Source organism: Blennius ocellaris (assembly GCF_963422515.1).
Source record: "Blennius ocellaris genome assembly, chromosome: 11".
Classification (NCBI taxonomy): Eukaryota; Metazoa; Chordata; class Actinopteri; order Blenniiformes; family Blenniidae; genus Blennius; species Blennius ocellaris.
In genome coordinates this window covers 17,619,698-17,633,273 of record NC_137660.1, presented here as the reverse complement: position 1 = coordinate 17,633,273, position 13,576 = coordinate 17,619,698, and the positions used below count along the sequence as shown (strand labels likewise).

General features: G+C 41.8%; 1 protein-coding gene across 1 annotated transcript; it reads left to right on the top strand.

Moving 5' to 3' along the window:
- Positions 1-710: 710 nt before the first annotated feature.
- dnaja2b (DnaJ heat shock protein family (Hsp40) member A2b) lies at positions 711-6,981 on the top strand. Its single transcript, XM_080504378.1, has 9 exons — positions 711-839; positions 2,604-2,663; positions 3,039-3,265; positions 3,349-3,429; positions 3,849-3,982; positions 4,076-4,272; positions 4,418-4,562; positions 5,037-5,164; positions 5,265-6,981. The coding sequence occupies exons 1-9, from the start codon at positions 762-764 to the stop codon at positions 5,451-5,453; spliced, it is 1,239 nt and encodes a 412-aa protein (XP_080360504.1). The 5' UTR covers positions 711-761; the 3' UTR covers positions 5,454-6,981.
- The last annotated feature ends 6,595 nt before the right edge of the window (positions 6,982-13,576 follow it).

The following is a 13,576-nucleotide window of genomic DNA, read 5'->3' as shown; positions in this document are numbered from 1 at the left end:
CCTCTTGAAGCACTTTGTCACCAGTGATGTGAGCCCGATGGGCCTGAAGTTGCTCACACTGCTGTTTGAGGGAGTCTTGGGGACAAGGAACAATGGTGGCTGATTTAAGACAGGCAGGGACGGTGGCTGAGGTTCAGGGACAGGTTAAATAACCTGGTGAGGATCGCTGAAAGTTCATGTGCACATGCCACTAGCACCTTTCCTGGGATACCATCAGGGCCAGGAGCTTTCCTGGGGTTTACCGACTAAAGTTCAGGCCTTAACTGGTGCAGTTGGAGGGTCAAACAAACAAACAAACACAGCAAGCAGTTACATATAAAACTAAACTAAACTAACCATACTTTCACATACAAGCTTTCACGTGAACAGTTTTGATTTGACAAGGGAATGACCCAACATATTTCAAATTTAATATATATATGTATTTGATGATTGAATTCGGTATAAATCCAATATTTGGTGAACAAATTAATGGGCGTGTCAGTTTGCGTAACTGAATTTGCATAACATGCACAGACAATTGCAAACTTTGCAAAGAACATTGTAATTATTCAGACACGTTGAAAAAGCGTGTGTCTATGCGCAGTGCAGCCCTTTTTGTTGTAATCCAGTTGCCGTCTGTTGGCATGTGTGTGACTGTGAGTGGGTGTTTATGTCTGCAGTACCCGGCAGCACCGCGCGCGCACAGTCCCGGCCGGCTCAGCCCAACCTCCGAGTCCGCAGACACAAGCACTCTCTCTCTGTGGTAGCCGGTTAGCATCATGGCGAACGTTGTGGATACTAAGCTGTATGACATCCTCGGAGTTTCTCCCTCAGCCTCTGAAAATGAGCTAAAAAAGGTACGTCGCTCTCGAAATCCAATCCAAATCTGCCTGGGGCTTCGGTTAAAAACAACAACAAAAACAAAACGAGTGGAGAGGTCACCAGTGCAATGTGGCCTCGGCACGAGCGAACGAGCTAGGTCGGTAAACTGGAAGCTAAGCCTGTAAAATATGCTCCGGAACTGAGCCTCTCGTCATCGTACTGCGTTTTAAGGTGGCTTATCGACTTGTTAAGAATTACCGCTCACATTTTATGATTTTCGTTAGTCGTATACACATTTAAACGATGGGAGCTGGCCCGCTCCAACAACCTTTTTGGGACCACGAGTGTGATAGCTTACCGGCTACCGAGTGCTAGGTGATACGTTCCAGCAAATAGCCTGCACCAATTAGCGTTAGCTTAGCAGGCCAGCCACCCCAGAACATCATTTAGTGCGTATGTTTACTGGATCCGTGAATAACACGTGATGGAGCTTGCTGTAGGGGCTTCATCAAATTAAACCAGTGCTGCGGATAAAGTTGTGTCCATGGGCACAGGCTAATTTCAATGAGACCCATCGGGTGGTGCGAGTAGCCCTCAATACATGTTAAACATCAGGTTGTTGTTTATTATTATCAACATTACAAGGCAAGACACGATAGATACTATCTCGGTTCAGTTTTGTTTTTCAGACGCCATCAATTAAAAGGGTGTGTAAATAGACTGAGGCCCTTTGTGTACGGGCAAGGAAGCGATATAAAAAAGCCCCAAAACAAATGAATCATCTTGCCACCTTTCCTACTTGAAGTGAGTATCCAATAAATCCATAAATATGTGTTATTAAAAATCAGTTTTCAGTACGTTTTGCTTAATGTCACTAGTGACAGTGGATGCATTTTAAGGAACCTGACAATTCTTTTTGAAGCCAGCAGTTTTCAAAAGAGGAAATTAATAACTGTCTATCTACCAAAACAAAAGCAGGCTGATGGGTCAAGAACTGTAGATTATTTACTGGTAGCTCACATGCCAGCAATACCTTGAGGAATAGCTTCATTTACATCTTGTGACTGGTTGTTTGCACTCATTCTCATTTTCTTACTCAAACACTCACTAATAACACCTAATGCCTAAACATACCCAACCCACTCAATGAAGAAAATGAGTAATGATCAGTACTGGAAAGAGTACAGTAGGTTATAGTGTTACTATAGTAGGATTCACAACTTTTAACATTGAGTCATATCCGATCACATTCAATTCATTTTTCAAATAGCATTTAACTGACACTGTCCAGTAATTGTAATGTTTGGTGAAGAATATTAATCATGATATTAGAGATTTCAGTGAAGTATTTTTTTCAGTAGAAATCTGCCATTTGTCATTGTGACTGTTGAATGATTTAGAAACAATACAAAATGGATGGATCAATGTTTCATCAATCTTGGGGGAAACGCAAAAGGTTACATCATGATGTAAAATGTCAACTGTTGTGATGTGGAGGAATTGGAAGTTGAGAGATGCTGTGATGATGATGTAAACTAAAAAGATGCAGGCTATTGTGGGGATCCTTGTCAAGTGTTTCAAGATGTCAAAGACAGCCACGCACTTGCTGGTGGCCTCATGTTTGTGACAGCAGGCCAATAAGTCAAGGCCTTGGCTTGGAAGAACAGCTAATACACTTTACTGATTCTCTCGAGCTGCTGTTTAACCCTGGCACTTCAGCTCTGGCCAATCTCACTGACTGGTTAAATAAAACATGTTCATTTTTGTTAATGTATTCTGTTTGTTTTACTTGATTGCAGGCTTACCGAAAACTGGCCAAAGAATACCATCCTGACAAAAACCCTGATGCCGGAGACAAGGTAGGACACACCAAAACACACCAGACAGAATATATTTAGCAACTGTACTGAAGGCAGCAGTTCTACAGTTGGGAGGCAGACATGATGTCAACTTGATTTGTCATGATCACACAGCATGGCTCTTTGAAGATTAATTCTAGGTACAGCTCAGAGTGCAGAGTACAAGATGGATTTCCTCTTGAGGAAAAAAAAAGCCTGTATTTGATGTTTACTGCTTTGAGACTTAAATCCATTGATTTTACAAGAATGTGACACTACAATTCTTTTTTTTTTTCTTCTTAATTTGTAATGGGGGTTCCTTGTTTGGATATATCAAAAGCTTTTAGATCCCAGACTGTGCCAGGTCGTCTGATTGTTCTTTATTAATTTTTCCAGTTCAAAGAGATCAGTTTTGCATACGAGGTATTGACAAACCCAGAGAAGAAGGAGCTTTACGATCGTTATGGAGAACAAGGTCTTCGGGAGGGGGGCGGCGGAGGGCCCGGCATGGATGACATCTTCTCCCACATTTTTGGTGGGGGACTGTTTGGATTCATGGGCGGACAAGGCAGAGGACGAAACGGAGGCAGGAGGAGAGGAGACGATATGGTACACCCTCTCAAGTAAGTGCTTTCCGGCGACGCATTTGGATGCTGCCAAGGATGATTCAGATATTGTGTTTTCTTACAACTCGTCTGTCACACAGAGTTTCTCTTGAAGACCTGTACAATGGAAAAACCACAAAACTGCAGCTTAGTAAGAATGTGCTGTGCGGTGCCTGTAATGGGTGAGTCTGCCTTTTAATGTTTCAGTATTGTGATCAAATTGACCTTTGGCTAAGCCCCACCCCCACTTAGTTACTGTTGCTAACTTTGTCCATGTTTTTTTGAGGGAGGGGTTAGAAATGGGATAAAGTAAACTCTGTTGTTGATCCTTTCGGGATAAATTGTACTACTGTTACATGTTGCTCCCGGCACAACATTTGACGTTTTTTGCATCTTAAATGACTTCAATAGCTCATAAAACAACAAAAATGTCGCCACCTCTAATGCTTATCTATTGAATGCTATTGGTTTGTTTGCATTCACAGGTGGGGTCGAGCCACTGGTCAATTTTCAATTTCAAGCACAAATTGCTAATATTTTACAATCCTATGCACCATTGAAACTTATGATAATACCTGTGATTCTTAACTGTGGTGTTCAGTCAGGGGGGTAAGGCTGGAGCAGTGCAGAAGTGTGTGGCATGCAGAGGACGAGGTATGAGAATCATGATCAGACAGCTGGCCCCGGGCATGGTTCAACAGATGCAGTCCGTCTGCACAGACTGCAATGGAGAGGGTACGGCTCACAAACATGGGGGACGCACAATGACAAAGAAAGCCAGCACCATTTATGACAATATCTGATGGGTTTGCTCGTGTGAATGTGCAGGCGAGGTCATAAACGAGAAGGATCGCTGCAGAAAGTGTGAGGGTCACAAAGTGTGTAAAGAGACGAAGCTCCTCGAGGTTCATGTGGACAAAGGCATGAGGCACGGACAAAAGATCACATTCTCAGGAGAAGCCGATCAAGCACCAGGAGTCGAACCCGGGGACATCGTTCTCGTGCTGCAAGAGAAAGAACATGAGGTACCAAACAAACTGATTTCTACTCGTCAACAGTAAATCAGCATTAGATCATCCTATAAAAAAAAAACTAAAAGTTGCATGAGAAATCGGTGCTTCTATTCTTTAATGTGTTGGTAGTGAATTTTGGCTTTTTGATGTTGAACAGGATTTCCGTCGTGAAGGAAGCGATCTTCACATGGTCCAACGCATTGGCCTGGTCGAAGCTCTGTGTGGCTTCCAGATGACTGTCACACACCTGGATGGACGTCAGTTGCTTGTTAAATACCCACCCGGCAAAGTCATTGAGCCAGGTAAACGCTTCTTTGCTTTCCTTTAGCGGAAGAGAATTCATGCAATGGCAACTCTAAATAATGCCGTCAATTTTCTAGGTTGAGTGAGCTGAGTGCAACCCCCCCCCAAACTCTTTGTCATCCATCTTTGTTACTAACAAAAGACACATTTTTGAGGTTACAATCATCTTCCTGATGAATCCTCTACATTTGTCTCTAATACAACATTGACAGACATTTGGATTTTAATTTCTAGACCCCATTCTTATTAATACTGTATTATGTTGTTGACATTATAGTTTTAATCTTTTTTATCCTAATTGAGACACTAAAAAGGAGGAAGCATAAATTGAGTTATTCAGGTTTAGATGGACACTGTGTATTATTCATTATAATACATAACATACATGTTGAATTCAAAGCGTCACGCTGCATTGAAAGATTTTGGGTTTTTTTTGCATTTACTTTAAAATACTTTTTTCTGTATGTGTGCAGGCTGCATTCGAATGGTGAAAGGAGAAGGAATGCCACAGTACAGAAATCCATTTGAGAAGGGAGACCTCTACATTAAGTTTGACGTCCAATTCCCTGAAAACAATTGGATTAGCCCTGAAAAGCTGAATGTGAGTTTCAGAGAATAAACTGCTTTATATTTTGTGCTAATTATGCTTAGATCAAGAATAATTGTGTTTTTTAAAATTTTTTTATCACCCTTTCTTTCAGGAACTTGAGTGCTTGCTGCCTGCTCGTGCAGAGAATCCCGTTATCGCAGCGGACGCAGAGGAGGTGGACCTGATAAATTTCGACAAAAGTCAAGGTTCAGGAGGAGGGTCAAGGAGAGAGGCCTATAATGATAGTTCTGATGAGGAAGGGGGTCACCACGGCCCGGGGGTGCAGTGTGCACACCAATAGAAAAGACTCATACATAGACTAGCACACACATAAAAGCATAAATACTCAAAACATCCCTAAATCTCGATGCTAACATTGTTCAAGACTTACCGCACACACACACATACACACTGTCTAAAAAAACAAAACAACAAAAAAAAGCGAGCAACACATAAGTATCAGCCCTCTCAGTTCCATGGTGCCCATTAGTCAGAGAGATCCTGGATGTATCACGATCACTTTGTGTTTATGGACCGTAGTACTCATTAAAAGCCTCCAGCCAGAAAGCGGCCTCATTCTCAGAGGTTCAATGACTGACTCAATGATTTGAACCTCCTCGTTTTCATCCCAAGCTTTTACCTTTCACTGTGGGAAACACCAGTCTAATGTATGAAATGCAAATATTGTCCACTATCTTGTAAAAGGTGTAGTTTAGTCAGTCACACATAAGCGCATGTTGCTTTTTGCTCAAGATCATAGCCGTATAGATTCTGGGTCCAGACACCTGTCGGAGAGATCCGACACCGCGCGCCTGCTTCAGTTTCGGTGTGTTACTGCTGTCGGTGCCGTGCTGCCAGAACAAACCTGATTATGTCCCGTGAAGTGTGGCCTCTGCACAGGTTGCTGAGGGTGGCACATTAAACCCACATCATCCCTTAAAGGTGGACATTCATATTTTCAGAATCGTATACGTTTCCAGTTCAGGCTTATACAATTATAAATCCCAGAGTTTTAGCACCTACTGGACAGGAACCTCTTTTTTTTTTTTTTTTTTTTTTTGTCGTCTGGAATTTAAGCTTTTCTGTCTTTGTTAGTGGGAATGTTCTTGTTTTGAGACCACAGAACCTGGAGTTGTGTACTCTTTGATGGGAGTTGGGGGTGGGGGGGGGTGGGGACACTTGTGTATTTTGTATGTGTGTAATGCCGTGGCTCGTGTGGGAGCTGCTGTGGAATGTTCTTGCTTATTTAGGGTTGTAGGTATTCCTGCTTTGTGTCGGACTGCAGTGTGAACAGACCCCATACGACGTCGGCTCACGAGGAAAAATACTGAATGTTTATTTGCTGAGAATCTCTCCCATGTAGACAGTCATTTTTCCCTCTCCTCACCAGGACAGAGAAGGTCCTCTTCTCTTGCAGGAAAAACCACTCAGTCCGCGCCAATCCCTCTGTATTATACATATCTCCGCATCGTAGAGTTGTTAGCCATGTTGCAATACTCCTCCATCCCCGTATACCTGTAAATAATGATCAGTCCCAGTCCAAAGGTGCAGTCAGAGTCTACAGCAGTGCCCTCCTTTTGTCACAATGTTTTCTTATACCAGTGAGTAATGTCCAACATGTAAATGTTCACATGAAAGAGTTAATGGAACCACTGTAGACTTACAACATGCACCTCTGTGACTCATTGTGTATGTAATTTAGGCCATATGGGATATTGTGTACACAAATAAAAGGGGAGGGAAGGGGGTCATGGGTAAATTACGTTATTGTCGATGCTTATGGTTGTCAAGATGATTAAACTGTATAATAAACGAGAGGTTTGTTGAGATTTGTTTTGTTTCATACCCACAACTAGGAACTAATAAAAATACCACTAACAAACTCACGGTTTGAAAACCTTTTAAGAATAGGTCAGTAACACTACATTTTCTGCAATGTGTGATCATAGAGAAAAAAGCAGCAGACTATAGGCGAAGGCATTGCACACCCTGGGTGAATGCACCATACATGGGTGTTCTGTGTAGTATCTTTTTGGGAAGAATTAACCTTCAGAACCTCCATTCAGCCATAACAATATGATCACAGACAAGTCATTCTTATATTTTGTATTGTTCATCAAGTGAACATTTTTTACCCTCTTAAATGTGAAGCAGGAACATTTTTACATTTGAATGAGATTGACCGAGGCTATTTATGATGCTCTGATGACTGGGTCGGGGCGTCTCCTCTCTGCAGTGATCCAAATAAAGAAGCAAGGTGAACCCAAAATGGCACGTTGGGAGTGAAGATCGACCAGTTAAAACAGATGTGCTGTTATTGCTCACACCACAGCTGATTCTAATATTCCAGATTATACAGTACATTGTTTATTGAGTATCATTTACAACAACTGGTGTATGTAGGACTTGGTTTCCTATTTTGTCCAGAAAAGAATTCAAACAGTTGTCGTGTCCCAGTCTGCCCCAGCCTCTGCTTCTCTGCTGTGAAGGACAACTGGACCCAGGAGTTCTTTAAAACCTGCAGTATTCCTGTAGGATGAGAAGGATTTAGAAGTATAAGTTGTCTCCATTGTTTTGGGGTTTGTTTGTTTTTTTCAGATTGTTTGTGTTGAGAGTGAGTGACATTTACCGATCTCTTTTGGACTGCATGATGTATGAGCGCTCTCTTCTGAGCTGCTCCAGGCGCTCTTTAACCATAGTCTTCTGCTGGTTTCTGTCTTCCTAAAAAAAACAAAAAACAAACACACAAGCGCTGGACTAATGGTGATAATACCAAACTTGCCAGATGTGATTAGCTGAGGGGACCAAAAAAGTTACCAGTAGTAGATCATGTGTCAGGTGCTTTAGCCTGTCAGTGTGTTTCAAACCAAGCAGATCTTCTTCTGCCTTCCTGTTCTGGATGATCGACAGACGCTCTTGAACCTGAAATGTAAAAACAATGTCAGAGAGCTTCTACTTCTGGCTCATGGCCACTTTCACCATCTCTCACCCTTAGCAGTTGTCTCTCCCGGTCTCTCTGCTGCCTCTGTTCATACTTCCTTTGCATATCCACCAGGTTGCGCATCGTTCTCTCTCTCTCCATTGCGGACACTGGCTCTCCCACCCGCTCTCTTTCAGTCAGCGTCAGTTCCTTCTCTGTCTTCATCTCCGAGACGCTGCAGTCCACCTAGAACAGAGCAAGTCTGCAGCTGAAAGGCTCCTTTAATCTCAATCAATAATGCTCACTTCAAAACGTAATCCCATACTTACTGCTGCTTCGGGATGGTACTTCTGACTGTCATGGTGACAGGACTCGGCTTCAGGCAAGTCCCAAAGTTCAGACTCGTCCGCAGTGGGAGACATTTCCACTACGGTTACTTCTTTGCCTACGTTAGCTAGGTCATTGGAGGTTTCAGAGCGGGGGTCATCAATATGTGGATTTGCTTCAGAATGGAGAGGCAGCGGAATATCCTGCAGACTCTCTGCCTCAGGAGTATGTGTTTGGGGGTGACATTCAGAAATGGCTTGTCCTTCCTTCGGTTGATCGCCAATGGGTGTCACATTCAGGATCGTCTAAGAAGAAAAACACATAGAAGTAAGTCAGATGCATGAGATGGTGACTGTTGTTTTATGCTACACACTCATTGTCATACCTGCTCCACTGTGCTGAACTGCAGGTTTGCAGGCTGTGCGTCTTGTTGACCGGCTGAGGTACATTGTGAGAAATTGCACTCGTCACTCTTCTCCTGACTTTGTGTCGGTTGAATTTGGGTCTTCTCACTGCTCCCAGTATTCAGATTCTGTACCGTGCCTCCAGCTACTGTCTCCACCTCATTGTCTGCGCCATCGTCTGGCAGTTTGCTCCAGGCATGAGTGATCAGAGAACCCTGTTTTTTGTAGCTCTGCTGAGCCTCTGTTGCACCACCCTTGTCTTCTGTCTGGGCTCTTCCCTCTGCAGGGGGAATCTCCTGAGCATCACTTTTTGCATTAGGCACACATGAAATCTCCAAGTAGGGCAGTTCCTCCATGACTGTTCCACAACCTGCAGAAATTCACACAAGAAAATGATCAATTACATATTTTACTGTGGCTGTGTGTTTTCTATTTTGATTTATGTTTCATCAGTGAACCAACCAAACTTAACAGCACTTTCCACAAAGTACTTTCCATAAAAAAGAGTATAAATAAAGAAAACCTGAAAGAATTAATACATACAAAAAGTGGAGAAATACGTAACTTATCTGACAGTACATGGATGGATGGATGATAGATAGATTGACAGACTAATGATGGAAATCTATATTTGAAAGCTAGGATAAAAAGATAGGTGTTTTGTTTGCTTTTAAAATAAAATGTATGTTCATGACTATGACACCTGAACAGAGGTCCTGTTCGTCAGGCTCGTCTGTAGGTGGGACTTCGTTCACTCCCACTCTGGCTCCTTTGGGTGAAATATCCATCTGAGCTTCAATGAATCCACCGCAATGTGGATGATCAACAGAGCCTGATGTGAGGGGATCGTCTGAGGTCAACAGGTGGAGCAGGTTGGAGAAGCATTTTGCTTGGATTTCAGATCTGTATTCATTCTGCAGAGCTTGGATATGGTGGACGTTCTAAGATAAACACACAAGACATGTCATTATTACATTTACAACACTGTATAGATTTGTATGCACTCCCACATCTCGACTTACATTGTCTACCAAAGCTTGCAGCAAAGCAGAAGCTTGAACCTCCTGAAGCTCCATGAGGTGGGTTAAGAGAAGCAGCCCACAATTTTCCAGCAGAATTTGGGGTTTTAGTTGAAGGTTTGTTTGCTCTAAAAGGGTCTCGTTCTGATTGTGTGTCTGCAGCCAGGCATCGATTTGTCTCAGCTTTTGCCTACAACCATTTCTTAAAGCAGCATGCATATGACTTGCTGTTTCCGGAATATGAAAGAAACAAAGGAAATACAGAATTAAGTAGAGTCAAAGAAAAACCCCCAAAACAATTTAATCAAATGCTGCAGTCCAATATTACTCACAGTCTTTTGAGGACACTGTACAACCTGGACCCTGCAAATCCTCAGGAGAGACTTCATGTACCAACCTGAGCAGATGCTTCCTCTCATGCTCCTGAAGCAGCACCAGCAGCTGCAGCAATGCCTGCTGGGAGTGAAGCAAATCCGGGTAATTCAGTTAGAATCTGATCAAATGAAAAAAAAAAAAACAAAACGATCCACTGTCTTGCAGAGTCAGTGATCCCATCAGTCTCATGTCACCTGCTGTAGTGTCATTGTATGTTCTTCTGCCTCCTCCTCTTCCTCTTCTTTGCCACCAAAGAGCCACAGAGTAACTTGCTCTGCTTTGCTTGGACTGTAAATGTGTGGCCTGAAAAACAGTAATTAACCTGAGAATGTTGACTAGATGTATGCGTGTATGTGGATCACAGAGACGTTTTTAGACGTTTGTGGATGTTGGCTCACCATGATTCCCAGGACTGCCGGGCTGCCAGAAGAGCACTGTAGGACTTTTTCTCTCTCTGAGCTCGAAGAGTTGCCAACCTGATGTGTAGACACACCAGTCTGAAGCTCCCTTCATTCAGCCTGAAGGGCCAAAGACTGTGAATCAGCTCATTCTCTCTAAATGTTAATATTTGCAAACCCCAACACAACAAAAAATATGTATTTACGAATAACTCTTTATGAAGTCAGACAGTTTTGAATTTGTGTACATTTACCGCTTGCTTAGGGCTGTCAGTGTGTGCCGCTCGTGTTGACGAAGTCTGTGCAAATCATTCAGGAAAGAAACGGCAGTCCAGCACTGAGACTCAAGACAACTTTGACCAAATCCATTGCCAGAAACTCTGTAAACAAGGGAGTTGCAATTAAGTTTCAATTAAGATCCATAGAACCAAATGTATTACTTGTTTTGAAGGTTTATTTAAATGTACACGGAGAACCTATTTGCTTTACAGACAAGTGAAGATCAGATACTGCCATGGAGTTACGGTGAATCATATAGGATTTTTCTTTTTCTTTTTCCTGTGATGAACTGGCAACCTTTCCAGGGTATCACCTTTGCCCATTGCTATCTATCTGTATTGTTTTTGTCTTACCTCATTAAAATCCTTGAATTTCCTTCAAACCAAAACTAAACCCAAAAATATGAATCTGGAAAATAAACACTCTTTATGTAAGCAGATTCTTTGTTGAGGCCGAGATCTATTCATGTCCACTCATGTACTTAGATAACACAATTGTTTTTATTTATATATATATATATATATATACACAGTGAGTTGAAAAAGCAACACTTTAGTTATTTGTGTTTAAGGGATGAGATTTGTAGAACATGATGATGCAATTACAGTTGGTCATGGTGTGACTAGTTTATTCCTTGCAAACTGATGATGGTATCCATGCTACTATTTGGTCTATAAAACATTTACTAAAACTTTCCCACTCTTAGTCCAAGTATGCTTTTTTGTTGTTTTTAAATCGCTAACAGATGGAAGCCCCTATGTTTACTGGGGTCAGGGGTCCGCTGTGACAAATAGACCACTGATCTTTAAACAATGATCACTTGGCTTGCATGACAAAGCTCAAACAGCTGAAAAAACATGAGGGAAAACATCATTTCGTCTGAAGAGGGTATTTTGAATTTACAAACGTGGTACGTGTGTGTATATCCTTGTATATCCTGAATGCCCCCGGCAATTGAGCCATGCAGAGCACGTCATCAGACTCCAAAGCTTCCTCTGCAAGATCCTCTAGTCCCTCTTCTTCCCTGTGTTGTTGCCACGGAAGGAGCATCTTCCAGATACTCTCAGCTGGAGATTAAACAGCAACAAAAACAAAGAAAACAGGAATGTGAAGCATCTGGAGCTGGTTCTGTGTCGCTCATAAAGTTGGATTTAGAATTGTAAGTGTGTGTTAAACCATGAGTCTTTTGACAGTAAGTTTTCCTTACTGTGGTGCTCCTGCAGCATCTCTGTATAGAGCAGATGAGTCACCACATCATATTTCACCTCCACCAAAAGAAGGAGGTCTGACAAAGAAACGCAGCCCCCTGCCTGGCATCTTATCTCTGCTCTTTGGGCCTCACAGAAAGAAGGCAACAGGCTTTGCACACCCTCAGTCACCAATCTGGGGAAAATAACAAAACATACACAATTGTAATGATAAGAAGAAATTGTTTGGGAGATAAGACACTATTGAGTCCGTGACGACAGGTTTAACCACTTAAAGAATATTAATTTGTGCTGATGTTGCTCATATCCCATATGCCCAAAATGCAACATAGGTGAATTTTCAGTTGTCTACTGTGTTATACCAGCTGCTTTCTATTAATGCAAAACATGTACTCATCTGTAATATTCAGTTTGAGTTACCCTGGGCAACTACTGGAAGAAAAAAAAAAGGAATATAATGTCTCATTAAACCTGTACATTCAAAGAATTTATTTGTACTGGTTGTAAATGATCCACAGTTAAGCATCTTTTTTGCAATAAGCAACGTTGATTCACAATTTTTTATTTTGTTGTTACTTTAACACAAACTCATTTTAGTTCAGGAACCACAAACAGTTCAATTTGATCTCATTTGGGCTGGAGCAGTACACAAACTGAAAAAAATTGTTACAATTCTAAATTATTCTCCTTGGTTGAAATTCAAGTATACGTTTTGAAGAAAGTAAGTTTTAAATACAGTTAAAAACCCCCACTAAGTGTAATAATTAGAAATAGTGATCATGTGAGTGAAACTCATAAATAATGGTCTCTTTGTCATTTTAAAACTCATCACAGTTGTCCTTGTTTTGGTCCCTGGGCCATATTTCTTGACTTTCTTGCTTCAACTCCAAACACTGTGCAATTTCTTTAAAAACACATGCAGGATTGTAATGTTGAAAATGATGAAATTAACTTGTCATAAAATGCTCACCTGGCCCAGCACTGCCTTGCTGCTTTCTTAAGTTTCCTCACATTTGTCATTCTATCACAAAGTTTCCTTTTCATCATCTGTGTCGTCAAAGAAAAACAAGTGCAGTAATGCGCATTGCAACAACCCCTATGCAGTGTACAATCTGATACCCTGCCAGTGCATACCCGGGGACTGCCTGTTTCAGTTGTGCATGACTGTGAGGATCCCAAATCTGAGTTGTAAGCCATTTCCAAAGTGCCAGGGTCTGTGTTTGTGCTTTGCTGCATCCAATCCATCATGTGATTAAGATTTCCAGCATTCAGTAGCTGGAGGTCCCAGTACAGCTAAAGAAAACAGTATCTTTGCAGTGAAAGCCAGTTATTGTAGTTGTAGGTTTTGGCTATATAATAATAATTATAGGAAAAGACTTACCAATTCCTTCTTTTCTCTCTCACGTTGCATTTCTAAGAGAACGTCTATAATATTTTCACCAGCACAGGACTGCCTATTGTCACTTTGGGTAATCTAAAACACATGCAGTCACA

Coding starts and splice junctions, on each gene's coding strand:
- dnaja2b (XM_080504378.1), top strand. CDS start 762: ATGGCGAACGTTGTGGATACTAAGCTGTATGACATCCTCGGAGTTTCT. Junction 3,430..3,848: donor CTGTGCGGTGCCTGTAATGG/GTGAGTCTGCCT, acceptor TGTGGTGTTCAG/TCAGGGGGGTAAGGCTGGAG. Junction 4,563..5,036: donor CGGCAAAGTCATTGAGCCAG/GTAAACGCTTCT, acceptor GTATGTGTGCAG/GCTGCATTCGAATGGTGAAA.